We start from the raw sequence: 27601 nt of genomic DNA on the forward strand, positions 1-27601 counted from the left end.
CCCCTCTCCTGGAAGAATGAAGTATTTTGGGAAATATTAAAAAGGGCAAAATGTGTTTCCCTGGATGAGAAATGGAGAAACATGTTTTAAAGACAAAGCAGCTCCCACCTTCCTGCCTCCCCCCCACACCTTTGTCAATGGGCCAGAGGCAGAAACCCAATCCCTACCACCACCTTTGTCAATGGACCATCATCTGCAACACAATAGGACCCATCTAGCAACAGAAACTCACCACATGGTACCTGGGAAGATTACATCAACCAGCAAGGCAAGTTAAGACCTCCCACCCCCTGGGAGTCTGACAACCAATCAGGATACTCTTCCTGTGCCCCAGGAAGTTCAAAGCTCAGAGAGGGCGTAAAACCAAGGCACACTCACCATCTTGCCCCTTTTCTGCTCAGGCACTCAAACCATGTGATCCTAACCACCATCTTTCCAAATAGTCTCCATGTTTGCAGTGTCTTTTTCCCCACTTGGAACTGAACCCAGAAGGATATTTCTTCCTACAGGAGTGAATGGATAGCAAATCAGAATTTAATAAGCACACATGCTTACTCAGAGCTATATCCAAGTGTAGTTCTCTGATTTCTTTTTGGTAGAGATTAATTGAAAGCTTGCCACTATATTCCCATCTCTGAAATGTGAAACATCACAGCTGTAGATCATAAATTGAAGGTCTAGGCTAGGGTTTGCCAGACTTTGATTTAGACTACTCACTAGAAGCATTAATAATAAAGCTGAAGCTTAAATATTTTGACTACACAAAGCAGAACAAGTGTCTTTAGAAATATTGGAAAAAATTGAAGGCAGTGGGGAAAAAAACCCTAGCAAAATTCAAGATGGGTAGAAATATAACACAAACAGTAGCCTGCTGGATCAGATCCTTGGCCTGTGTAGTCCAGCAGTTTATTCTCACAGTGGCCAACAAATTGCACAAAGAACAATACTAATCTCCCAGCAATGTCACACTGCCATCAAGGTTAATAACCACAGATCCACGTGACTTCCATGAATCTGTCCAAATATTTTTTGAATCCTGGTGGCCAGTTCCATGTCTCATGATAGTGAGTTCCATATTATATATTTATATGGGGAGGGGGGGAAAAACTTTTGTCCATCCTGAATTATTTAATTCCAGGAATGAATTTCACTGGATTTCTTCTGGTTCTAGTATCTTGGGAAAGGGAAAATAGTTTATCTTTGTCCACTTTATCTACACCATGCATAATTGTGTACACCTCCATCATGTCCTCTCTCATTTACCTCCTTTCTAGACTTAAAAACTCCAGTGCCACAATCCTTTCTCATAGGTAAGCTGCTCAAGCCTTTTCATCATTGTAGTTGCTCTTTTCTGAACTTTCTCTACATCCATTGAGAAATATTATAGATGTACTTAAAATACTGATTTATATACAATAAGGGCATTATGATATTGCCATCTCTATAATTTTTATTAACCCTCCCTAACATGCTCTTTGTCTTTTCTACAGACCATATACACATTGAACTGTTTACCATTCTTCAAGATTTCTTTCCTCACCAATCGCTACTAAATTTGTTCCCATTAGTTTGAATAGTAGTTAGGAGTATTGGCCCTAACATGCATCATTTTACACTGGTTCATCTCTGCCATTTTGATACCTGCACCCATAATATACAAAGTCATTTATTGTTTATCCCATTTATACAATTTAGTGTCATCAGCAAACTTAGCTAGTCCACTAGTTCCACTCAATTCCAGATCATTTATAATTATATTAAAAAGCACTTGTCCTAGAAAAGAACCATGGGAGACCTCACTGGTTACATTCCATTTACTCCTACTCTTGTTTTCTGTACCCTGTTCTGTGGTGGATTTTATGGTCTGGAAATGCTTCTACTTCATAGTACTCAGGAGGCATTTTTGAAGAAATCTAATCTTTTCACCCAAAATACATTTATATGGTATTTTGTTGTTAAAATTAGACAATAATTGTCCAATACAGTATAGCTGGATTGAAGGCAGTACAGCTGTGTCCACCTCCACCTTAAGGAGGTCTCTGCTCATCTCTTCAAGGACAAGGGTATCTCCTTTTCTTGCAGTGGAACAGTCATAATAACTTGGACCTATCTTCCCACACTTTCCTTGGAAACCCATACATTTGCATCCTTTTGAGTTGAGCTGGTTTCCTTGTGACTTAAAAAGCCATTTCCATATAGTTTACTTGGCAAGAATGTGAAAAAGGTTTGCCATTGCCTTTGAGATATTTTTTTCAGCTTCTTAGTCTTGTCTCGTTTGAAAATTTCTTTGTGATTCATTTAGTAGCTACATCTACATGACTAGCTTTTTGAGATTAGCCAAATTCCTAGTCTAGATACTGAGGAACTAATTTAATAGGTCACATTGGTGAGGGGTGATAAACAATGTGATGTAATGGCATTTCATTCCAAATACATATAGCAGTGTTTTCTGGAAATGGAAGGTTTTTTTTAAACAAATAGAATACAAGTTCCCACATTTTGTATACCAACGCTTCTGTTAAAGAATGGGGTTTTGAATGTGTTACAGTGAATGTCTAAATTCAGTATAAATATGCCGTTCCTTCTTGTGATTTATTGATACCATTTGGAGATGCAAAATCCAATCTGATCTATACAATTTATTTGAAAATAAATTTTCCACGGACTGAGTTTAGGGTGGACATCAATCAAATTTGCCCCTTAATATTCAGGAAAGCCTATTTTCTTCAGTCTCGTCTCTCCTCTTGTTCAGTTAGAAAGTCAGACTGACTGCCACTGACTAGAAGTCTTAGAATAACTTTAATATACACTAATTGGCATACATTAAAATTTTGTTGCATATAGCTCTCAGTATACACTACACCTCTAATATACAGTGCATAAACATGACTAAATACAAAAGTATCCTTATACCCATATATATTATATGACACAGATATATGTGTGTGTATATAATAATCAAGGAGAGAAGCAACCTAGAACTAAGGGGCGTGCATAAGCGCACCAACGTGCCTACCGTCCGTCCTAATGTTTTCTTTTATTCGTATCCTTTTCATGTATTTATAATTATGTTTACACTTGTATCTGTCATAAAATACATGCTTGAAAATAAATAAATAAATAAAACGAAATAAAAACTAAGGAGAAATTTGCTCACAATCGGAACAATTAATCAGTGGAACGAATTGCTTCCAGAAATTGTGAACGCTCCAACACTGGAGGTTTTTAAGAAGAGATTGGACAACCATGTATCTGAAATGGCATATAGGGTTTCCTGTCAGAGCAGAGGGCTGGCCTAGAAGACCTCCAAGGCCCCTTCCAACTCTTGTTATTCTGTTCTGTTAAGTGACGCCTATAAGGTCTGCCTCCGGTGATGGCATCTGACGTCATTCTCGTCACCACGAGAACTCACCCAAAGGGGAGGCGCCATGGGCGGGGCGAGCCGTCTGTATTGCCGGGAAAGGGAAGCGTTCGTGCGCGGCGGAGGTTCCATGGATCGCTTCGCCTGGGCTACTGGCCTCTTGGAGATCCACGAGAACCTCGTCACGCAGCAGCGCGGGGTCCGCCTGTACGATGGGGAGGAAAAGGTCAGGGCGGCTAGTGGAAGCTGCGCCAGGAGGGAGGGAAGCCGGCGGGGAGGGCGGAGGGGCCCCGGCCTCTCCTAAAGGCAGCTCGCAAAGTGGGGAATGGGGATTGAGGAGCCCACCAGGTCGTTCTTCGACCCGAGAAAGCCGCGGGTGCGCTACTGAGAGACGGGGAGTCGCCTAAACAGGAATCCACTTCCATCCCGGATTTCAGGCCCCAGCGAATCATGCGTATGGTAGATCCGGTTCCTCGAATGTCCTTTTCCTTTTGTTTAATTAGCTTTGCCTTCTTTATTCGTTACTCAAAAGTGGCAATTGTATTGAAATCGATTTCTCCATGCCCTTTTGCACTAATGTCAGTAGTCCCATGTTTATATATTTATGCAGTCTCTAAGGAAAGCTGTATAGTGCCTAATCTGTTAGGAATTTTGTGCATCTTCTTTGCCCTGCTGTGTTGCCTCTCGGATCATATGTGAAGTTGTTTCTTCAATATTACAGTCCATCTCTTGGGCATAAACATCTAAAACGGTGTACAAATATAGTCAAAACATAATAAAATTACAGTGTTAAAATATGGGAATGTAAACGTCCCCAAATTCATTCTTACAGGGCAATTGCTGTTGTTTCCTATTTGAACTGAACTGATTACTTTATTTGGCCAGGTGTAATTAGACATACAAGGAGTTTGTCTCTGGTGCAGAACTCAGAGTGTACATACAAAACAATAGAATCATAATCATAATACCAATAAGACGGGGTAGTAAAGAAGATGAAAGATAAATAATATTGCAGCCATACTACATATTACAACACCAAGAATTAGGGGTTCATCAGAGTGAAAACACAAAAGAAGAAACTGTCCCTGTGTCTAGTTGTTTGGGCATGCAATGCCCTATAGTGCCTCCCAAGGGGAGGATTTGAAAGAGTTTATGTCCAGGTTATGAAGGGTCTGTAGATACCTTCTCAGCCTTCTTTCTGATCTACCCAGCATACAGGTCGTCTCTGGAAGGCAGGCTGGTTGCAATTGTTCTTTCTGCAGCCTAGTTAAGATTCCTGTTTGTAATCTGTTATGGAGTCTGTAATTGTAATTTCTCATGTGTTTTTCATAGATCCCTTCACCGTTTACCAGCAAAAAGGGAGAAAAATCCAAACCCTTAAAGATAAAATGCTTGGTTGAGAAACTTTCAATACTCAGCTTACCTACCAATTTTTCATGGGTAGAATTAATAGTTTTGAAACAAGAGTCATATAACTTTGTTCTTGGATAATACATGATATTAAAACATTCTGTTCAAAAGAAACATTTTCTCCTTCACTTTGTCTTCTATGAACCCAACTACTATATTTTGGAAACGATGGTCTGTGAACATAAAATTGTGGTTTATTAATAAATCATAATCAAACAGAACATTGCTTCTCACAATATGTGAATCAATCCAGTAGCGGTATCTTCAAATCTGTTGCTTAATTTTTTTCCTTAATGTCAATGGTGACCATGTCTTAAAAAGGAAGTAAAAATTTTATTGTTTGTAGCAAGTATTGTTCAGAGTTTTAGACTTCTTTTCTGTACATGTCTATGGTGCCTTGGTGATGGGCATCCTTAGAAGAGATTCATATGTTCTCAGATTAAGCTTTCACTTTAGCAATGCTTGGTTTAGTTCATGAAAATAAAGGAATCATAAAACAGGCTAGTGTGAACTATTATATTTTTGACTAAGGGAGTCCCTTAGATAGGTAGATAGAGCTAGTTAGGAAAATACCTTGAGGAAAACATATGTTTATTAAAATGACTTAGATTTGGTGACAAGAAAATATTTCTTTTGCATAAGTCTGCTACAAAACACAAAGTCTCAGCCATCATTTGTTGTTAGTTCTTTACATCTTGAATTCCTGCATGACATTTTCTTTTGACTTTTTTTTTAAATTCGTCATCTTGCACTTTATTGTTTTTCCTATGGAAATGGATGCACATCATTAAATTAGAAGGAATGTAATTTCTTCTCCCTTTCTGCAGTCTAATTTTGAAAATTTTATTAACCAAACACAACATGTTCACAAAATATTTTCCTAACACAACATGTATGATTCTACAAAAGATAGCATATTAAGGGAAGCAAAGGTTCTGAATATCTTAAAATCTACTCATTTTTTTTCTCTAGTTGAAGTTTGAAACTGGAGTATTACTCCTTAGTACACACAGATTGATCTGGAGAGATCAGAAAAATCATGTAAGTAGTTTTATTCTGGCATATGTAATTTTCCTGTAATATATGATAAAGTCTGATAATTGTATGGCCAAAATAAGTCTCTCTGTTCAACTTCATATTTTACAGTTTGTTATTTTTAGAAGTTTTATGGCAAGCAAAGAAAGCTCAGAAATTAATGAGTGTTATTTATTTGGACCATTCAACAAGTTCTCAAAATAGCTGTGGGTTATCCTACATGCAAGCTCTTCTCTGAGGGATTGGGACCAGAAAACCAAAAACATTTTTAGCAAAGAAAAACCAGCCTATGGCCAGCCATTCCCCAAAAGATCAATACTATTGGTTTACATCAGATTCTATTGGGAGACTCTGCTTCAATTGCTTGGTAGGTACAGAAGCCATTGGGAGGAGAGTTAGGTCCCTCCTAGCTCAAGTACTAAAGGATAACAAAAGCCTCCAAAAGTCATATCTGCTTATCCCCAAGAAGATTTTATAGATCCGTGATGGCAAATCTATGGCACGCGTGTCAGAGATGGCATGCACAGCCCTCTCTGTGGGCATACACGCCATTGCCAGCTGCTCTTCTGGTTTCCGGCCAGCTGCTCTTGCAGGCACTGGAGTGCTGGAAAATGGCCCGAAAATGGCCAAAAAACAGGCCCTTTTCCAGGCCATTTCTGGGCTTTTTCTGGGCGTTTTCAGGCTGTTTTGGGATCATTTTTTGGGCAAGAAGCAGCCCGGAAAACAGCCCAAGAAACAGGCATGTGCCTGCTGGTCAACTGGTCTTTGGGTTTCTGGTGCTGCAGCGCATGCAAAGACCAGCTGGCCGGCAAGCATACACATGCCAGAAACTTGAAGACCAGCCAGCATGCTCACTGGCCATCTGGTCTTCGGGTTTCCGGCGCTCCGGCTCGCATACATACACGCGCATGCACGCACATTCCAGTTTGGGCACTCAATGCCAAAAAGGTTCGCAATCACTGGTATAGATTAATATTGCTAAGGATTGTTAGCTCAGTAATTCCATGCAAAATTTGAAAATGCAAAATTTGGAGAAGCCATATTATTGTATAACTTCTGTGACATAAGTCATTTATTTCTGTGAATTGCTTTCTGTTTATGGAATGAAGGGGAATAATTCCTTTCTTACAGTTCCTGTGTATTCTCACCGTTGGCTAGGGAGGGTCCCTCAACCCACTACAGTAGATGATGAAATGGAGGGATTTCAGGAGGAAAAATGGTAAAATAATAAAGAGTTGGTGTGTGATTGAACTAGTATTGGGAGACCATCCTCAGCTCCAGAAGCTCCATCCGCAAACAGAATGTTTTTGAGCCAGTTCATCTCTCCTACCACAAAGAGTTGCTGCTGTGAGAAAACATGGGAAGAGGGAGTCCTCTATATACCACCTTGAGCTCTTTGCACTTGTATTCAAAGTGCCTAAGGTGCTTCCGGGTGGAAAAGATTAGCTGGTGACATGATTGTTGCCTGGGAACTCCTGATTGGGGGCTCCTTTCATGTCTCCATTAATGTGCCCACCGAAGTGGTACCTATCTACTTGTGATTAATCGATTTCGAACTGCTAAGTGGGCAGGAGCTGGTGCGAATGATGAGAGCTCACCCCACCATGCAGCAGCAATCAGGTCTCGAACGTGAGTTTACTAATCAGCCCAGCGTCCTAACCTCATGAGCCACCATGCTCCCTACCTTGAGCTCTTGAATGAAAGGGAGGACATTTATCTAACAATTAATTTTTAAAATGTGCTGAGTGAATAGAATCTGCATGAGTAACTTTGGATTCTATTTCCTATGTTTACTGGGAAGCAAATCCTTTCAAACCTTCTTCCGAGTACCTGCATGCAGTTGTAAACTGAATTTGAGTACAAAAATAAGTATATGCCTAACCATTTTAGTTATTTGACCTGCTTAGCCTTATTATGGAGAATTCAATGAACATTTCAAAACTATATTAATAATGTATATAATACTGTAAACTTTGTAATTTATATTCTAAGAACTTTCAGTCTAAGCTGTTTTTTTTTTTTTTAATTTGATTTATATGCCGCCCTTCTCCGAAGACTCAGGGCGGCTTACAATGTGCTCAGCAATAGCCTTCATCCTTTTGTATATTTATACAAAGTCAGCTTATTGCCCCCACAACTGGGTCCTCATTTCACCTACCTTAGAAAGGATGGAAGGCTGAGTCAACCTTGAGCCTTGGCGAGATTCGAACCCTGCAGTAATTGCAGGCAGCTGGTCTTAATAAGCTTAATAACAGGGTGCCTTAAACCTTAAACCCCTGTACTACCAATAGCTGTGTCCAAAAAGTCCTGTGATCAATTCCCCCCCCCTTTTAGCTCTTTTTTAGCTCTTTTTAGCTTTTTAGCTTTTTAAGTGTAAATTCGGTTTTAATTGGATTGTTTTAAATTGTGGGCCAAAGTTGTATAATTCTTTTAATTGATTTTAAATTTTGTATTGGTATGTTTTTTATCCTTGGCTGTGCACCGCCCTGAGTCCAATAGGAGAAGGGCGGTATATAAATTGAATAAATAATAATAATAAATAATTAGTAAGAGTTACTTATTAAAAGCAACCTGTTGCTTTTTATTATTAAAGTTATCAAATAATAGCACTACCTTCCAAAGAAATCTGGTAAAGGAATCTCAGTTTATTTTTTGAATGTCCAAAAGAGAACAATCCACAAAGAAGATTTCCCATTATTAGAACGTTGTTAATACCAACCTGGTTTAAGGAAGCTGTTACCTTTTAGGATTATAGCTCCTTATCTCTATCGAACAGAGAATTCTTACAAAACAAATTGGTGTGATACATCATTGTGATATATGACTGGATGGTTTCAGGATTTGTTCATAATCTTGATTATTCTCTCCTATGCTCTAGTCCAGTCAGCATGTGCTCCTCTATTATTTAAGCTTCTATTCTCCTTTCCATGTTATTGGATAGTGATTACATTTATAAATAGCAATAGCACTTAAACTTATATACCACTTCATAGTGCTTTACAACCCTCTCTAAGCGGTTTACAGAGTCAGCATATTGCCCCCAACAGTCTGGGTCCTCATTTTACCGACCTTGGAAGGACGGAAGGCTGAGTCAACCTTGAGCCTGGTGAGATTTGATCTGCCAAACTGCTGGCAGTCAGTGATCAGCAGAAGTAGCCTGCAGTACTGCACTCTAACCACTGTGCCATTGTGGCTTATAAATGTATTGCTGCTTATTGTCTTCTTCAACAAATGGATAAATGGAAATCAGAAATCCATTTTTTTTCTTCTATGTATGCTATTGAAGTATTGAAAAGTTTAATCGCCATAAAAACTGTGAAATTGGTGATCTTGTTATATCCCAGATGTTTGCCATATAATTTGCACTTCCATCTTATTCAGGACTACTCAGTTGTAAGCCCAATGAATTCACTGGGTCTTACTCTGCATTGCAGCAGGTGAAAGCAACAATAAGTTCATATTTTCTTGTAATTTAGTTATTGAAGGGCCTTCCAAACTGCAGTTAACGGATTACATATTTACTACATTTATATCTTCACTGTGCTTTTAAGATCACCCTTTAATATGTAAAGAACATTTCATGATGTCTAAAAGTACAGGTAGTCCTCGAATTATGACCACAATTGAGCACAACATTTCTGTTGCTAAGTGAAACATTTAAGTGAATTTTGTCCCATTTTACATCCTTTTTTGCCACTGTTGTTAAGTGAATCACTGCAGTTGTTATTAAATTAGCCAAACGGTTGTTAAGTGAATCTGGCGCACCTATTGACTTTGCTTGTCAAAAGGTCGCAAAATGGGATCATGTGACTGTGGGACACTTCAACCATCATAAATACGAGTCAGTTGCCAAGTGTCTGAATTTCGATCACATGACCATGGGAGTGCTGCAACAATCATAAGTATGAAAAACAGCATAAGTCCCTTTTCTCAGTGCCGTTGTAACTTTGAACGATCACTAAATGAACTGTTGTAAGTCAAGGGCTACCTGTAAAATATTTGTCAGTATTGATACTGAGTAGCTATCACCAGTGTCACAAAGCATCAGATGAAAAGAGGAGGAATCTGCTAGAGTATGTTTTTCCCAGTACGTTGCTTTCTAGATCTGCTGAGGTCCACGCACCCCTATTTCTCAGGCAACATAGAAGAAAATAGGAAGATAGAGCTTGCAGATGTTCTTTGGGTTGACAAATGGGTTCTATCTTATAAGCTTTTTTTAAAAGTGCCAAGCAAAAAAATAATAAGATTTTACTGGATATTAGTTCTATGCTATTGATTAATATTTTTGCATAACGATACCATGTAATTTAATGTTTATTTGATGACAGACCCTGTTGTGGGAACAATATTAGCTATTTACAGTTTATTAGAATAAATACTGTGTTCCACCAAATATGTCTTCGCTTTACCCCTTGTGTCTTATTGCAGGAATGCTGTATGGCTGTTCCCCTTTCCCAAATTATCTTCATTGAAGAGCAAGCAGCGGGGATAGGAAAAAGGTAAAATATCATCAACAAAAATCTTCAAAGGGCATTTAAGATTTATTGGCCATTGCTGTATTTTCTTTTGCTATTCAGTCATTTTTTTCCAGAACAGGGATATTGTAGGGAAAAGTGGAAAGGATATGCCACCTTGACCTTTGAACTCAAGACAGGATGTAAATTAAATATTTTCCCCCTATCAACTTTCCTGCAACTTTCTTGCAGGAATTTTACACTCTATGCCATCTGATAATTGGAAATTTTGATTGGCAGGTCTTGGCTTTCAAAGGTTTATTTGTGCCTTATTTTGACCAAGAACAATGTATCTGTCCCAAATGTTCCAGTAAATATATTCAAAGTGTAGAATTTTTAACTGATGATTAAAAACACAAAATGATTTAAAGGTTATGGAAACTTTCTGTTCCCCCACTTACTTTTTGACCTGTTTTAAATGAAAGGTAATCTGAATGAAAAATTTTAAAAATTGCTTTTTGGTTTTAGGAATTTATTCTTTAATAACAAAAAATACATTTTCTCCTTTTCTCCTTTTTTTTTTATATATATCTTTAGTGCCAAAATAGTAGTACATCTTCATCCAGTAGGTTCCAATAAGGATCCTGGCCCATTCCAGACTAGTAAATACTCGTATATCAAGCTTTCTTTCAAAGAACATGGTCAGATTGAGGTAGGTATGCTTTCTAAATGACTGTTGTATAAAAATAACAGGAATAATTTTTAGTGTGGTTAAAAGAGAGATAAGGGAATTTATTATACAGAATACCAAGATGATGATGATTATGGTTTGTTGCACAGTAAGCCAGATGTTCAGACTGGATTTAACATTTTTATCCACCTATCAAGTTTTTTCCAAGGTGCTGGGTTAGGCAGATGTTGATGTTTGATGGTGTTTAGAGCATTGTCACAGGATGTAAGCTGTTCTGAGTAAAGCTGAGTTTTGCAATTGAATAATGGTGAATTCTTATAATACATTATTATACATTTTTCTGTGTTTGGATCAAAATGGACTGAAGTACTTTTGGATTCTTTCAGCGATGAGTGATACTGGGTTTCACCGAAAATAAGACCCTGTCTTATATTTTTTTGAACCCCGAAATAAGCGCTTAGCCTTATTATCAAGGAGGTCTTATTATTTTGGGGTGCGTGGAGCAAGCCGGGGCTCCTCTTGCCATCTTACCTGATTTCCAGCTCTGTCTCCCTAACCCTAACCAGAAGAAATGGTGGGGATCGGCTGCGCCTGCGTTTAAATATTTTAGGGGAGGGCTTATTATCAAGGTCTTATTTTCGGGAAAACACGGTACATTACATTTCACATTATTACCTAGTTTAGGTTTTAAGGAAGCAACTTTTATTTATTTGCAGCATATCCAAAATACTGAAATGTTAGTTTCAATGCATTTTTGTAATTGCTCACTTTTGGAAATTATTGCCACATACCTAGTTCTTCAGGAGGCTTACGGAAGAAATGTCTCAGCGCAGATGGGAGAACATGCCAGCTTCTCAAACCATAGATGTTGACAGGGCTTCACAGGTATGTATGCAGTTGGATATCTCATTTCTAAGTAAGATTGATATTTAACACATGATAGAGAAAACATCAAAGAGGAAGAGGCTGCCTGGGAGCCTAGGATGTGATGTGTTGTCAAGCAAGTATATTGGATTAATACAATAATAGTTGCAAGTGAACCTCTTTCAAAATAATATAAAAGATATAATTGGGTCTTTATTTCATAAAGAGACACATTACATGGTTGATACCTTTTGTTATTAGGTAAAAGGAAAAATATAATAAATTTAAAATACCAATATAGTTGGTATCCTGAGAAAGATTTTAGGAAATCAGTGATATCCTGTCTTTATTTGGATAGTGAATAATGATTACAGTGAAACTTGGTTTAGCAGACTTTGAATGCAACAGACAAATGTCCATTGTGTTTCTGTCATTTTACAAATTTGCATAATGGAATCACTCTGATAATCATTATAATTTAACAAACTATCATGAATGATAGATATCCATTTTCCCCAAGTCTTCTGTTAAATCAAGATTTCACATGTAGCTACATGAGCCTTAATCTCATCAATTCCTCTCTCTTTCTCTAGCACAGCCACAAGGGAACAGGGAAATATTGCTTCCCTTTTTAACTACCTGGAATTTAGCTTTATCTCTGAACACAACAATTTGTGTTTTTTCGTAACAATGATTTTTCGAACTTTAAAATATAGTTTATACAGTTTATATCAATAATATACAATTGCAATTAACCCCTTTTGACATTAATTGAAAACTAAAAGAAAGACATCTAATCTGCATTGGATAATGAATGGGAGGTGACAAGTCCCTGCTCTGTGCACATTCACTCTGTTCATATATTGCTCAAAGACCCAGTATGATCTAATGCAGAGGTGTCAAACTCATGTCACAGCGGCGTCACATGATGTATCATGATTTCTCCCCCCCCCCCTTCGCTAAACCGGGCATGGGCATGGCCAGTGCGTGACGCATCCGGCCCATGGGCCAGGAGTTTGACAGCCCTGGTCTAGTGGTTAAGGCATCAAGCTAGAAAGCAAGGGACCATGAGCTCAAGTGCCGCCTTAGCCATCAAAGCAAGCTACGTGACTTTGGGCCAATCCTTCTCTCTCAGCCCAACTCACCTCAGAATGTGAAAAGAAACCATGTTTTGCTCTATGGCAAAAATAATTGTATTGCTTTAATTATTTATTTATTTATTTATTTATTTATAAATAACAAATCATGTAGCAACCTTGGTTTATTTTCTCTAATACTACTGATGTTGTAAGCATTTTCTTTTCCTATGTGTGGTTATCTTTTTGAACCCTACCTAGTTCACAGATATAAGACAAAGAAGGCAGAAAGAAGGCAAAACAAACTAGGAAACTGTCAATATTATGTACTTACCTGTCAGCAAAAAAATGTATGTGTTTTCCTGTCTTCTTCAAACATGGTTTTAGTTGGACACAAAAGACGGTCACTGTGTAATACTGCATGTAAATGCAGCTATCAATGTTTGTTGCATTTTTCCTTGCATTGCTTTTCAATCATAATTGGTTTATCATATGTTATTCAGAGTGGAAGAATAAGAGCTGCAGGAATTGTTGGCATTGAGAGGAAATTAGAAGAAAGAAGAAAAGAGATGGATAAAAATATTTCTGAGGCAAGTAATTTTCTTCAGAACTAGTATGACTGTACTCATTTCTAGTTTACGATTTTAAGGCACCAAATTGCATTTATGTTTTGGAACAGGGGACCTTTTCCAATACCAAATGTTTTGTCAAGGTTAGGAAAACCAAGGGCTATCACTATTTGGGGCAGGCAAAAGGAACGGAAATAAACCTGAGGATTTCCTATTGTGAAAAGCTTTTTCTGTTTTTTAATTTGTATTTTTTGTAACTTTATTCTCTTTTTTCTTCTGTACTTTTGGTTATCTTATTTTTGGATGTTCAATTTGGGGAGAATAAATCTTTTGCGGAGAATGGTTGTCACTGGAAATTGTTACTTTATTATTGGATATATTTCTAGTCATGATTCAGGATTATGTACATGTTTTGTTCAGCGTGGATTATGTTCTTTATTCAGTTAAAATGCAGATGTTCCCTTTAGGTGTAGGCCAAACTATGGCTGAAGACATAAACAAAAACCACAACTAGCCTCTTGCTCACACTTGCTCATTCAAGAGGGGGAGCTGTTTATTGTTGCTTTTGTTAAACCATAGTCTCTTCTTTTGTCTGAATTGAGGATCCTGGTTCAGCACATACCCTGCTCATTTCTAATATAAGCCAACTTTTAATAATAGGTTTTGACACTGACTTTTATATTAAACTACATGTTTCTGATTCAGGTGATAAAATGAAAGCAAATACAATTGAAATTCATTTCATGGCCATACAGAGATGAAGGCAGACCAAAGGCTTTCTGAAGCTGGTAGATGCCGAGTTGAATTAAGTTAAGCATCCTGAAGCTCTAGTCATGTGTGTGTCTCTCTCTCTGATTAATTTTCTACAAATCTTTACAAGAAACAGTCATCTCCTCACTACTGTTCAGCTTGTGAACTAACAGCACAAAGGAGGCTCTTTTAGCAGATTTACAAAAATATACCAATATTGCATTTTTCGTATGACCATGAGCCACATGTAACTCTGCTGTCTCTTTCTTCCTCTGTTTATTGGAGGATACAAGGAATAGATGTTAGCTGAGGGAAACCATTGTGAAGTAATGCTAATTTCAGATCATTCAATTTTAAAACTAATGCCCTGAATTTTAGAATAGACTTCCTGCATCTGCTAGTTATTGTTAATTTTTTTAAAGTGATTCCATTAGTTGTCTCAGGAAGTTCCTTTCAGGTGTGTATACATTTTTCTTTGTACTAAAGCCTGAATCATTTGGTAGAAGGATTATTTAAAACACACTGTCTGTTGATCTAGATTTTTTTTTTATTAATGTTGGGTAAGAAATTTGTTTATGCTGTTGAGAGCAAGGCTAAATATGCCATTTTAATTAGAATGGTGAGTTTTGCAAATATATATATGTAAAAAAAACCTACATAGCACCATGCCCTATTAAATTCTTCCAGGTTTTCCTACTGTTAATTTATTTTCAGCTTGTAAAATTATGGTATATATAATTACAGGTCAGATGAGAATATTCCGGTTTAGAGTAACTACCCGTGTTTTCCCAAAAATAAGACCCTGTCTTATATTTTTTTGAACCCTGAAATAAGCCCTTGGCCTTATTGCCATGCGCTCAAAAGCCCAATTGGGCTTATTATCAGGGGATGTCTTATTTTGGGGAAAACGGTATTTACTTTCAAACTATGTTGAAAATGAATTGCTAGAAGATAGGAGGCTTTTTAAAGCTAAGTCTCTAATATGCTTTTCTAGTCAGAATAAATCCATTTAGATTACAAAGCAGAAGTATGTATATAATTATTTATGTATTAAAATTACTGATACTTGAACTCCAAAAATGGCAACCAATTGTTTTTTAGTTTTTTTTAATTTGGGAGGAAAGTTAATGGTGAAGTTACAGGTGTGATACAATTGCATATTATTGCAATATGAAGAAATTATGTATTACTAAATCAGTTTATTATTTCAGGCTTTTGAAGACCTCAGCAAGCTGATGGAAAAGGTAATACCTCCACTTTAGTAGTAAACATGCTGATTAATTGGGGACTGGAGAAACTAATTTTATTCAACAGACTCAAATAGGGGAGGAAGGTTCTGGGACTTGGCTATATAGAAGTATAACTTGTATCATTCTATATATATAAATACATGCACACACTACAAATAAACTGGATTATTTGAATCGTCATAGTTTAATGATTACTTGTGAAGTTATTATCATATTAAAGTGAAACATTATTGACAGTATGTCTAGATGGTAGATATTTGTCTATACAGTGAGCAATTGACTCCAATAATACCTAACTGGATTGTGAAGGAAGGGAAATGCTAGCCAAACCTAATCCAAGAACTCTCTTTCCTAGCTTTGACCGGCTGAACAGTTCAGCAACTCAAGCTTGTTCCATGAAGACTGATCTCAAAATAAAGGAGCAAGATTGTGCCCCATCATGATTTTGTGGTTTATTTTGTGTCTTATAGGCAAAGGAAATGGTGGAATTGTCCAAATCAATTGCTAGCAAGATCAGAGAAAAGCAGGGTGACATCACTGAAGATGAGGTCAGCTAATATTCTGCTAAATTATGATTCCTTCATCATTCTAAGTTGTAAAACAGCTCCTTTTTCAATAAACTATGATTTTGTTCAGTCAATATTGGTAAACAAATGTTAACAAAGTAAACAAGATTAGTGTTACGTAAATATAGCCAATTTAGTGGAGTGCCATATGGTCCATAATATGGTTGCATGATATTACAAGTGGGGACTTATCAACATTCCATTTTTATACTTTATCTTACCCTTGACTTCAAATCTCTTTTCCACCATCCCAACCTTAATAAACACAAAACAGAGACTCCCATATCATTAAGGGAAGCTTCTCATGGAAAATCTACCAATCCACTGTGTAGATTAGCAAGCTTCCTCAAATCTATTTATCAGAAAGTAAGCGACAAAAGAATGATGGGATCCTGCTACATTTTTTTCAAATATGCCAGGTGTACATCATGACCATGTCAGGCTGAGGAACATTTCTTTAACTTCCTTCCTTCCTTCCTTCCTTCCTTCCTTCCTTCCTTCCTTCCTTCCTTCCTTCCATTGTTCTTCCGTATGGGGATATCATTCTTTTGTTTTGAATTTTCCCTCTTTTTGTGTTTGTATTAGGATCTTCCAAGTTCACGTAGTCTATTTTAATTAATTACTGTTTGATAAAGAATCTGATATTCTCAATTTTAATTTGTCATTTTTTTAGACAATAAGATTTAAATCCTATTTGTTGAGCATGGGCATTGCCAATCCAGTTACCCGGGAAACCTATGGATCTGGCACTCATTACCATATGCAACTGGCAAAACAATTAGCTGGAATTTTACAGGCACCTTTAGAGGTAAAGTACTTAACTGTCTTCTATTTTTTTTTTTTATGTGCAGCCTTATATACCAGCACATTGTGACTTAAAAGGTCAAGGAAGTCAAATCTACTTAGCACGTGGATCAGATAACAGGAAATCCTGAGGTTGTAGTCTAGATACAGAATTTGAAAAAGGAAATCTTGGAAAATCACTACTGAACTGTTGTCAAAAAAAGTTAACATATTTGATTCCAAGAGAGTCTTTATTTTATACATCATCCATACATCATCCTGAATCTACAGATCTCAGTTCCTCTACTATAATTCTGTTTTCCTTTCTCATAATAGGGAAAAAAATTAATAGCTTACCTAATAAGGTAAGGATACTGCCTTATGAAATCAGAACTGTTTATAAATGAATCCATTAAAATATACATAGTCCTCATTTAGCCACAATTGAGATTAACAACTTGGTCACTAAGTGATATGGTCATTAAGTGGAACACCACTTGACTGTGACGGTGCTTCCAATTTTCCTTTTTCTCTCCTGCGTCCTTTGGGATGCTCATCCCAATGCTGGAATAATCAACAAAAAAAAAAAAGCTCTCCTTTTTCCCCACTCCTGCGTCCTTTGGGATGCTCATCCCAATGCTGGAATAATCAACAAGAAGAGAATTAATGTTTTATTTACATTCATTTGAGGGAAAGGGATTACAAGATAGGAAGCAACCACACAATGGAAAAGGAATATGCTAGGACCAACTGTTTGCCTGATGGCGCTCCTGGCTCCCAACCCTGAGCCATTTAGGAGGCAAAAAGAAACCAAGGTGTGAAAATAATTAAAATCCTTTCAGTTTCAAGCAACATCTGCAAGCCAGCTAATTATGATCACAGAGCTGAGCTTTTTAACTTGGGGTGAGCACTTTGGGGGGAAGCGCTGTAGATAAAAGCTCTGCACTGAAAAACAGCTCCAAAAAAGATTTCTTATTTAGGAATTTTCTCCATTCTATGAGGGTGTGGGAGTGGGGAGAAAAAAACAGGGTCAGGCCCAGGACAGCAAGGTGACTTACTGTAAAGACAAGCAAATCACTGAGCATGACACTTTAAAGATTGTAAATGCAGACATGGAACACAAAGTTACTTCATCATCACCATCTTAACTTCAATCACTGCCGAAGGCATTCACAAAGCAAGGTCTACCTTACAGAGAAAAAAAAAATCCAAGTAAAATCACTCATACAATAGCATAAGGGTGTCAAACTCGATTTCATTGAAGGCTGCATCAGGGTTGTATTTGACCCTCAGAGGCTGGGATGGGCATGGCCAGCTCAACATTACTTGTGTTGGGGGCACCTATGATGGCCCAAGTGCTCTGCCAGCGAAAACGGGCTCCTGAGCTCCCGTTTTCGGCTGTCACGGCCTCCTGCAACCCTCTGCCAGCAAAAATGGGAGCTTGGATCTAGCCCCTGGGCCTTGAGTTTGACACCCCTGCAATAGCACAAAGAGTAGAATAAAAGACATGTAAAACCAGGCAGGTAAAAGCTAAAACTCAGTAAAAAAATAAACAGTTTGATAGTTTGGATGTTGCTTAAAGAGAAGACCAAAAGTATCCATGAGGGATTTCTTCCAACTTGAACATCATACAGAATATTGAATTGAATTGCACTGAACTGAACTGAACTGAACTTTATTTGGCCAACTGTGATGCAACACACAAGGAATTTGTCTCCAGTATAGAAACACTCATTAAAATCTATTGTAGCATAAATGTTATATTTGGATGTCATAGAATAAAGGAGACATTTTGAAAGATGATTGCAAGACACCAATGTGGTTATTCACATCCAGGCATGCTAAGAGGAGAGATATTTGAATGAATGGCAAATAAAGTAATACAAGTTCTGCGAAAATTCAATTCAGAGGCATTTCAGAATAAATATATATCATGTTTCTTTGTGTGTGTGTGTGTGTGTGTGTGTATTACTAAAACTTTCGATTCCTATAATCTTTAACTGGGTGAAATGATGGATCATAGGGCAAAATGTTTTGAGCCAAAGTTACCTCAAATGAGTTAACTTGCAGATGTGTCCAAAGTCCAGAATCTATGATTCCCATAAAATTGAAATTTTGCAAATTTTATGAACATTTTATGACATAAAAATTACCATAAAACATTTTATGGCATAATTCAAAATGTCATAAAACATTTCCTGTGCTAATGTTTGACTGTGCTATACTATTCAACATGGGCTATTTTCAAGGCAGGTACCTGTGAATGTATCCCAGCTTTTCCAGTGAAGAAAGTACATTAGAAGCTCTCACAATTTTGGAAGCATTGAGAAATCTGATAAGGAAATACCTCTGAAAAGGTGACCCAGGGAGTCGCAGGTTGTCTAGTATTTTGTTAAAAGTTAAGTCTTAGAAAAAGGATTCTTATCACTATCAGTCTTTCATATCTCTACTGGTGATAGAAGGAGACTGTTGATTTGAGGTATATTTTTGGCAACGTTAAGTACCACTGGCAAAAAATGACTGGAAGGACTTGACACATTTATGCCTCTGTTGAATGTTCTGGTACTGGTGTCCTCTGTACCACTGTCCTGCACCTGTTGGTTTTGGCACCAGAAATGTTGCTACTGTGAAGCTACATCTGTTCGGGTTATAACTTCAGCACCATTTTTAATTTTCCAGTCCTCTCTCTGGAAATATTGATATTGTCAGATTGCCAGATTTGCTTTGGGATAGCAGAATTTGTGTTTTAAGAGCTGTTCTTAAATCAATAGGAACGGGGAGGAATAATGTCCCTCACAGAAGTTTATTGTCTGGTGAATCGTGCTCGTGGCCTAGAGGTAAGGAATGCATTGTCTTCTGCAGTTTAACAAAACTAATTGAGGTTCACTAAATATGCCAAGGAACCTTTCTGGAGTAATTGCTGATGGCAAATACTGGAACTTAACCATTAGTTTTGCTATTGGTCAAAAGCATAAAGATTGTCCTAGCACGATAAGTTATCTGGCAATGCATTAGAAATCAATAGAATGTAAACAAGTGTGTAGATTGCCATTTTTAAGGATACAACTCTGTTCAAATTTACCTGAAATGAAATTCCATTGAACTCACTAGGATTATTATTAGGAAACAGGTAAACATATATATCATTATACTGTTAAAGTACAAAGAGGATCCTATGGTTAAAAAAAGTTCAGTTTTGTAAAATGAAAGCCAGAAAAAGGTGGGTCAGCCGATTGTTAACGTGTGTGTGTGTGTGTGTACACACACATTATACACACATAAACTGCTGCTTTGAGAGCCTGGGACTGTTGATAGAATAAAATAGCTAAAGGATGTGCATAAACTTGGTTAGGAGATGTAAACATCTCACAGAAATTTAGTTGAAACCAGAATATCTGCAAGGCTTTCTGCTACAAATCAGCTAATGGGAAACCCAAGGGATGTTCCATTGCCAGCATCTTGCTGTGAAATTGCCAGATGCGCAGGAGGAGAGATGGATTCCAGCTATTGTGCATTTTGAGGCTAGCACGTTTGAAAGAAAGAAGTAGATGGTGGCAAATTTTGCCCGCCATTGTTCTTTCCAGAGGCTCAGTGACATGGTGTCAAGGGAGGACAGGCTTCCTCAATTTGGTGCTGGCCAACTGCATCAGTTTTTGATGCCTATTATCACAGCTAGCTGATAGTAAAGACTGGAGACTGTAGGTTATGTAATCCAACATATCATGTTAAAGAATGACAGTGAAGCATTCAAAAAAGACAAATATGCATGTCTTCAGCAAGTATGCACCGTCTGAATGTATGCTATTCCCCATTCTTTAAGTGTCACACTCACTTTTTTAAAGAAAGAATTGAATTTATAATATATGTCAACATTACTCAGTTGTAATCATTGTCTCTTAATTGCTCTTTAAATCTCATAAAGGAATGCAAAAGCCTTGTGGGGATATCCTAAATATATAATTATTATAAGATTAAATTTATGTATGTTTTCTCATTAGTTGCTTTCCCCTGAAGATCTAGTAAATGCTTGTAAGATGTTGGAATCGCTAAAGTTACCTCTAAGGTAAGAAGTCTTCAAATTCTAATGGGGTGCAGGGGAAGTCTTTCAAAGGGTGGGATGGGGCTCAGTCCTTTCCCTTCCTTGTATTTAGCAATAGCACTTAGACTTTTACACCACTTCACAGTGCTTTACAGCCCTCTTTAAGCAGTTTGCAGAGTCAGCATATTGCCCCCCAACAATCTGGGTCCTTACCTTGGATAGATGTAAGGCTGAGTCAACCTTGAGCTGGTCAGGATTGAGCTGCTGGCAGTGGGCAGAATTAACCTGCAATACTGCATTCTAACCACTGCGCCACCACAGCTCTGTTTACTTGTTTGTTAGATTTATATCTTGCCCTTGGTTCAGGATCTCCACATGTGCACATAGAACCTATTTGATGTGTTTTTCAGATACTTATAAAACCAATGTGGAGAAAAACAAGATTCAGAATTAGGGAGCGGCAAAAAGCAAAGCCCAAATCTAAGTGTGGAGTTTTCTCATCATATGAAAATGCCCATATTATAGTCCAATATTGTTCTCATAAAGCTGGCCATGCTGCTTTCTCATGTATTTATGGAGTGTAGAAATCATACTGGACTAAACTTTTCAGTTCTTCATCCGCCCTGTAATGTCTTTCATAGTACTCTGACATATGCAATTAAATTATGCCAAATTGTTATCACTATATGTAGAAAAAGCTTTGCTAACAGAAATTTATTTGTCGAGCTATTTAAAAGCACAGGAATTAAGATTATTTTAAAAAGTTGACAACTATGTTCCAGACTAATGGAATGAAAACACTACAAAAAGATTTGATTTGATTCCTTTGCCAAACACACAGCTATTTATCTTACCAAACAGAAATTTTACACACACACACACACACACACACACACACACACACACACATAAAACCTTCCAAATGGAAATTTTACACATATAAAACCTTCCAAATAGAACTGTAGTCCTCCAGTTTAAGAGTTTAATATTTAATAGACTAATAATTATATGCAAGATCTGTTTAAAATGAATAGTTTTATAGGTTTTATTTTTAAAAAAAATAGAGAATTTGGCAATTAACAATGTAAATGCATGAGGAAAGAGTTATGTGACATTTGGATTGACACAAATGCTTGCACATGAGCTTGTAAATCAAGTAGAGTGTGCAAGTCATGGAGATGCTACGGATGCACAGTATGGAAAAGACATTGGAAAGGTGGATAAATAAAGAACAACATTACAGGAACAGGAAAGAGGAAGTGTGGAATTGCAAAGAAGGACCTAGTAGATGAGGAGGGGCTCTGGGAAAAACCCTCAGTGTTCTTAGATCAAAGCAGGCTGCATACAATGAGGAAGGAGGAGGAATTTGGGGAAGGCTAATTAAAACGGCTAAAGAAAGCAAGACAAAATAACCCATGGTAGGAAAACAGGAACTTGAGGAAACCATGGGTGATGGAGATATGAGAAAAAGCAGAGCAAAGAAAAAAAGCTAGTAGGGGCACTGCCCATTTGCAAGAAAGGAGCTCAGCAGGCATCAGTATATGGGCAGAAACTAACTTTAAGATGTGCTCATAAAGATCACTCACAAACCTGAGCACTGCCTTTATGCAACGTGATCATTTTTTTTATAGTATTAATGTGGAATCAGTTTACACTTCTATTTAAACCAAGAAGACAAGTTAATTCAGTCTCCAGGTTGAACCTATTGTGTAACTGAAGCCACAGAACTGCTAGGACCTGCCTCTAAATCCTCATATGGAAGTATTCTATTTCATTGTGTCCTTCTAAGCGCAAAGGGGAAGTAGAGGATACCAAGGCAGAATATTAGAGCTGTGGTGGCATAGTGGTTATAGAATGCAATATTGTAGGCTAACTCTGCTTACTGCCAGCAGTTCAATCCTGACGGGGTTCAAGGTTGATTCAGCCTTCCATCCTTCTGAGGTTGGTAAAATGAGGACCCAGATTGTTGGCAACTCTACACTGTAAACCGCTTGGAGAGGGCTGTAAAGCACTGTGAAGCATTATATAAGTCTAAGGGCTACTGCTAGTGCTATTAGCATTTGGACATCATATTGGTTGTAATCCAACTCTTTGGTGACAGATTAGAGTTCAGATTTGTGTTTTTCTTTCTTTTTGGGATTTAGGTTACGTATATTCGACAGTGGTGTTATGGTGATTGAACTCCTATCACATAATGAAGAAGAAATGGTGGCGTCTGCTTTAGAGACAGTATGTATTTTAAAGGAAGAGTCATATTGTTATTGCTTAGCCTGGCATCTAGATGGGCTTCTTCCTTGTGCTTTTTATCTTTTGTTAAGCACACATCCGTAGAGATCCACACATTTAAACCTGCCAGGAGAAAAGACATCTATCTGGTTTGGGCTCAGTATATTTAGCTTTAATGTTGACAGATTCCTTTCTATCTGCATATATTATTTTCTATCTTTATTGAAACAGGTTTCTTATACTGCAAATACAGGCAGTGTTTTAACCCTAGATCATTTATCATGGAAATACTTGTTTGGAAAACTTCTAAATTCATTCTAAACCCCATTTTAAAACATTAGATGTTTTTGGTTTTGCCCTACTTTTTAAAATAATAAATGAATTTGTTAAATTAAATTGCAAAGCAGGAAAGGCCTGGTAATTGACCCAATGTTTAGGGGCACAGGCCTGGCTTCAAAAGGTTTCCTGTTTCTGGAATAAGCTTTATGTGAAAAAAGGGTCGTTTCACATGTATTGAAGATAAGCTAGATATTTATCAAATTTGTTACCCTTTTGTTACCCTTTCTTCTGCCAACAACTTGATTGTATATGGGTCCATAGGATCTCTCTGATAAACAGTACTGCTTTGTTCCACAAATTGTATTTCTTTTGGGTGCTCACGTTGCATTGCATGACATACATGTAGTCTTCGACTTACGACCACAATTGAACCCAACGTTTCTGTTGCTAAGTGAGACATTTGTTAAATGAATTTGGCCGCATTTTATGACTTTTCTTGCCATAGTTGTTAAGTGAATCACCACAGTTCTTAACTTAGTAACATAGTTGTTGAGTGAATCTGGCTTCCCCATTGACTTTTTGCCTGTCAGGTCACAATTGGTGATCACATGACCCCAGGAGCTTGCAACTGTCATAAATATGAGTCAATTGCCAAGCATCTGAATTTTGACCACGTGACCATGGGGATACTGCAATGGTCACAAGTGTGAAAAATGGTTACAAGTCACTTTTTTCAGTGCCGTTGTAACTTCAAACAGTCACTAAATGAACTGTTGTAAATCGAGGACTATCTGTACAGAAAAGAGGCAATGCTTGCATCAGAACATTGCAATTCTGATCTTTTCAATCAGAGCCCTTTCCCTCCCCATAGATACTTCTGATATGGGATTATCACATTGACTCACCACATTCTTGGGGAAGAGGACAAGAGAGAATTGTTTTCTCAGAACTCTCAGGATTTGTCAAGGCCGGACAAGGATTGTGTTTCTCATGTAAATCCCACAGACAACTTATATATGGGGAAAGCCCAACATATAAGCTTAAAAAATGTTCCACGTTTCCTTAATCCACAACATGCTCTTCCTCTTAGTTTTATCGCTCTAGTTCCATAGAACAGGCCAGTTTGCAGGTCATGTTGTTATTCAGAGTCGAATCCACCTGGAAGAAGATGGGTGGCTGATAATGTATTAGCTTGATTAAACATGTTTAGCATGACGTGTGGCAAGCAATATTCTGACTTTGCCCAGAGCAAGCTAGGTAACACAATGAATAATAAACTTATTAACCTGTTATTAAAACTTATCAGATTATGATGTTTCCATGGGGGGGGGGGGGGTAGATGGAACTAGAGTCCTGTGTTTGCATATCATACTAAATTTTGCTAAGCAAGCCATTAATGACTTGTGAGCCTTAATCATTCAGAGGTGGAATCCATATGTCTCCTGGTGGGAATGTTTACAAAGCCAGCTTAGCATAGCACTTAGTCTTATATACCGCTTCATAGTGCTTTATAGCCCTCTCTAAATGGTTTAGAGTCAGCCTATTGCCCCCAGCAATCTGGGTCCTCATTTTACCCATCTCAGAAGGATGTAAAGCTGAGTCAACCTTCAGCCTGGTGAGGTTTGATCTGCCAAACTGCTGGCAGCTGGTGATCAGCAGAAGTAGCCTGCAGTACTGCGTTCTAACCACTGCGCCACCATGGCTCATGTATTTCAGTATTCAGTTTCAGTATTATTCATTATTGCAATTACATACTCAAGTGCAAGAGTCATTCTTGTCTTTGTAAACATGTGCTAGTATCACTGTGGCCAACAGAAGCATGCAGTCTTCAGAAGGACCACTCGATTATGGGAGTTCTCATTGCTTCACTCCTCATTTTATCAACCGCTTCTAGGGCTTGGGTTAGGGGAAACTAGCTTTTGGATTGATTGACTGATTCCCCACCAGTCATCTAAGGCTTAAGGGTACAGACATAACATGATAGTGTCTTATATCTCTAAAACCAGGGGTGGTTATTCCTAGTAGACAGTTACAGAACTGCCAGGTTAATTTTGGGGAACTCTTGATATAAAGTTTGCATGAAAAAATGTGTGGAAGTTTAACAGTTGCTCAGAATGGTAAAGCTGATGAATCAAGGATAGTAGAAAAATAGATATTCACTATACAACAGACATATGAAAAAACCCGATAAGCTGGTAGCAAAGCATTGTGACGTACAGAATATTTATTCAGCTCTGAACCTTTTCTTCCCTCTTAGGTTTCTGAGAAGGGATCTCTTACCGCTGAAGAGTTTGCAAAGCTTGTAGGAATGTCCGTGCTTTTAGCCAAAGAAAGGTAAAACCCCTCCACATATTCTGATTTTAATGACAGAAGAAATTATAATTGATGAATTAATTGATTATAATTCAAAAATATTTTACTCTTTTTTGCAGGTTGCTGTTAGCTGAAAAGATGGGTCAGCTTTGCAGAGACGATTCTGTAGAAGGCTTGCGATTCTATCCAAATTTATTTCTTACCCAAAGCTGATTATTCATTTTCTTTATTTTTCTCTTATTTAAATATGTTTGCTAGATGCAGTCTGAAGAAAAGAATGTCAAGAGATATATACATTTATATCATGGTTTTGCTAAATTGTAATGATGTACCAGTAATTTACCAGGCAGGGAAGAATTGATTAGTTATGTGTAGAAAGAAAATAACACTCCTAAAAGCTTATAGATATCATGAAACTGCAGCTATTTCAGGTCTTGAGAGCAAATTGGCCACGAATGTCATTTATTGACATTTAATGACTTTTTTTTTCAAGAAGGAAGGAAGAAAGTGAACTGATTTTAAAAAAACATGGAGGGGAGGTTAACTGTGGGCTATTTGCAAGGCTAGACAAATCAACAAGCAATCTATTTGTTAAATGAAGTCTCCCTATTCCATCTTTTGCCATGGATTTGCATCTGCAACTTGAAACCAATAAAATATTAACAGGAGGAAAATAATATTTCTAGAGCAGTTTAATGCAAAATAATGTTAAAAATGTAATTATTTTAGAAATGTCCATATTTTAGGAACAAAACTTCCTTATCTACATTTGCTTGTAATTATTTTCAAAGAAAGAATGGATCAAAAAACTTTTTTATGTATGGCTTCATGCTGAATGTTAAGACAAGGAGCCTGTGAACTCAAATTTCCTTCCTTCCATTCTTTGATTGTTGATTCTACAAAGTTTCTATTTTTGTCTTTTCTTTGGCATAGCTGTGAAGGACATTTGCCATGGATCCTTCTAAGCCAGACAGTGTTTTATGTTTCATCTTTATATTAAAAAATAAAGATGAAAGATTTAATCATTCTTTATCTTGGAAAAGTTTGCTGATACTGTATCAGTTTTTATATGAAACAAGAAGAGAACTTTGGTTTCACAAGTTATCTGTTATTTTTTTACTAAGATTATATCCTATTAAATACCAACAATCTCATTGCCCTGTTATTCTGTTTCCCCACCAGATGCACAGTTCACACTTGGATAGCCAATAGAGTTTTAGCATCAAGAGTGTCTAAAACATACATTAATACCAAAATAAGGTATTAAAGTTGTCAGTGTGGCTATTCGTATTCATAGAAATTATTTGAATATTTATTCTGATAATAAAATTCAATTTAATTTTAAATGTGTAAACTAAAATACAAATACAAGGATTGTACTTTGTTACATTACATTTCTAACTCTATATTTGTATTTTCAGTTGAATTCACTGAAATTTTAAAACTTAGAGAATAACAGTCATTTTGCCAGTGCAATCTTTTAAAAAGTTGCTGTCATCTCCCATTTTGATTATTTGATGAAACTATATTTTTGTTGTGCAATATAACAGCTGATTTTATACTTCTAATTTTTTGCTACTTTCAGATATTAAAGTGTATGTGAGGCATTCCTGCTAAGAAGGAACACACAGTATTTTTCTGTGACTATAGTTGGCAGCAGTTTCTGTCGATTTCAATAAATCTGTTTAAAGCAACCAGTGTTTATATTATAAATGGTGTGCTTGTCAGGGAGTCTTCTGAATAAAATTTAGCCAGGTGGGCTCATTTGGAGATTGGTTGTCCATAACTGAGAAAAGTACATTAAGTTTGTTAATTGTTCACGTTTTAATTTGCAAACAGAATCAGTGCCTTTGTTCTTGACATTTTTCTTTTCAAGAGAATATGTAAAGAAGTAGACCACCCTCCCTCCCTTTCCTTGTGTGATTACTTTGAGGG

At 37.2% G+C, this 27601-nt stretch overlaps 1 protein-coding gene across 4 annotated transcripts; it reads left to right on the top strand.

The window, feature by feature from the left end:
• The first annotated feature begins 3443 nt into the window (after nt 1-3443).
• VPS36 (vacuolar protein sorting 36 homolog) lies at nt 3444-27403 on the top strand. 4 transcript variants are annotated; one of them, XR_011601123.1, is made up of 15 exons: nt 3468-3587; nt 5744-5812; nt 10235-10305; nt 10858-10972; nt 11747-11836; nt 13395-13481; nt 15422-15454; nt 15931-16008; nt 16700-16834; nt 19581-19646; nt 20808-20872; nt 22993-23077; nt 24225-24345; nt 25611-25687; nt 25786-25797. XR_011601123.1 is itself a non-coding variant. In XM_070955933.1 (14 exons), exons 1-14 carry the CDS (start codon nt 3492-3494, stop codon nt 25877-25879), a joined length of 1161 nt encoding a protein of 386 aa, XP_070812034.1. In that variant the 5' UTR covers nt 3444-3491; the 3' UTR covers nt 25880-27403. The 4 variants fall into 4 exon arrangements, 3 of the variants coding, with proteins under 3 accessions (XP_070812034.1, XP_070812039.1, XP_070812047.1); XM_070955933.1 differs by lacking the exon at nt 24225-24345 and having other exon boundaries at nt 3444-3587; nt 25786-27403; XM_070955938.1 differs by lacking the exons at nt 3468-3587; nt 24225-24345 and adding an exon at nt 3658-3820 and having other exon boundaries at nt 25786-27403.
• The last annotated feature ends 198 nt before the right edge of the window (nt 27404-27601 follow it).

This window comes from Pituophis catenifer, unplaced genomic scaffold (assembly GCF_029215685.1).
Source record: "Pituophis catenifer annectens isolate HBS135680 unplaced genomic scaffold, rPitCat1.0.hap2 SCAF_1, whole genome shotgun sequence".
NCBI lineage: Eukaryota > Metazoa > Chordata > Lepidosauria > Squamata > Colubridae > Pituophis > Pituophis catenifer.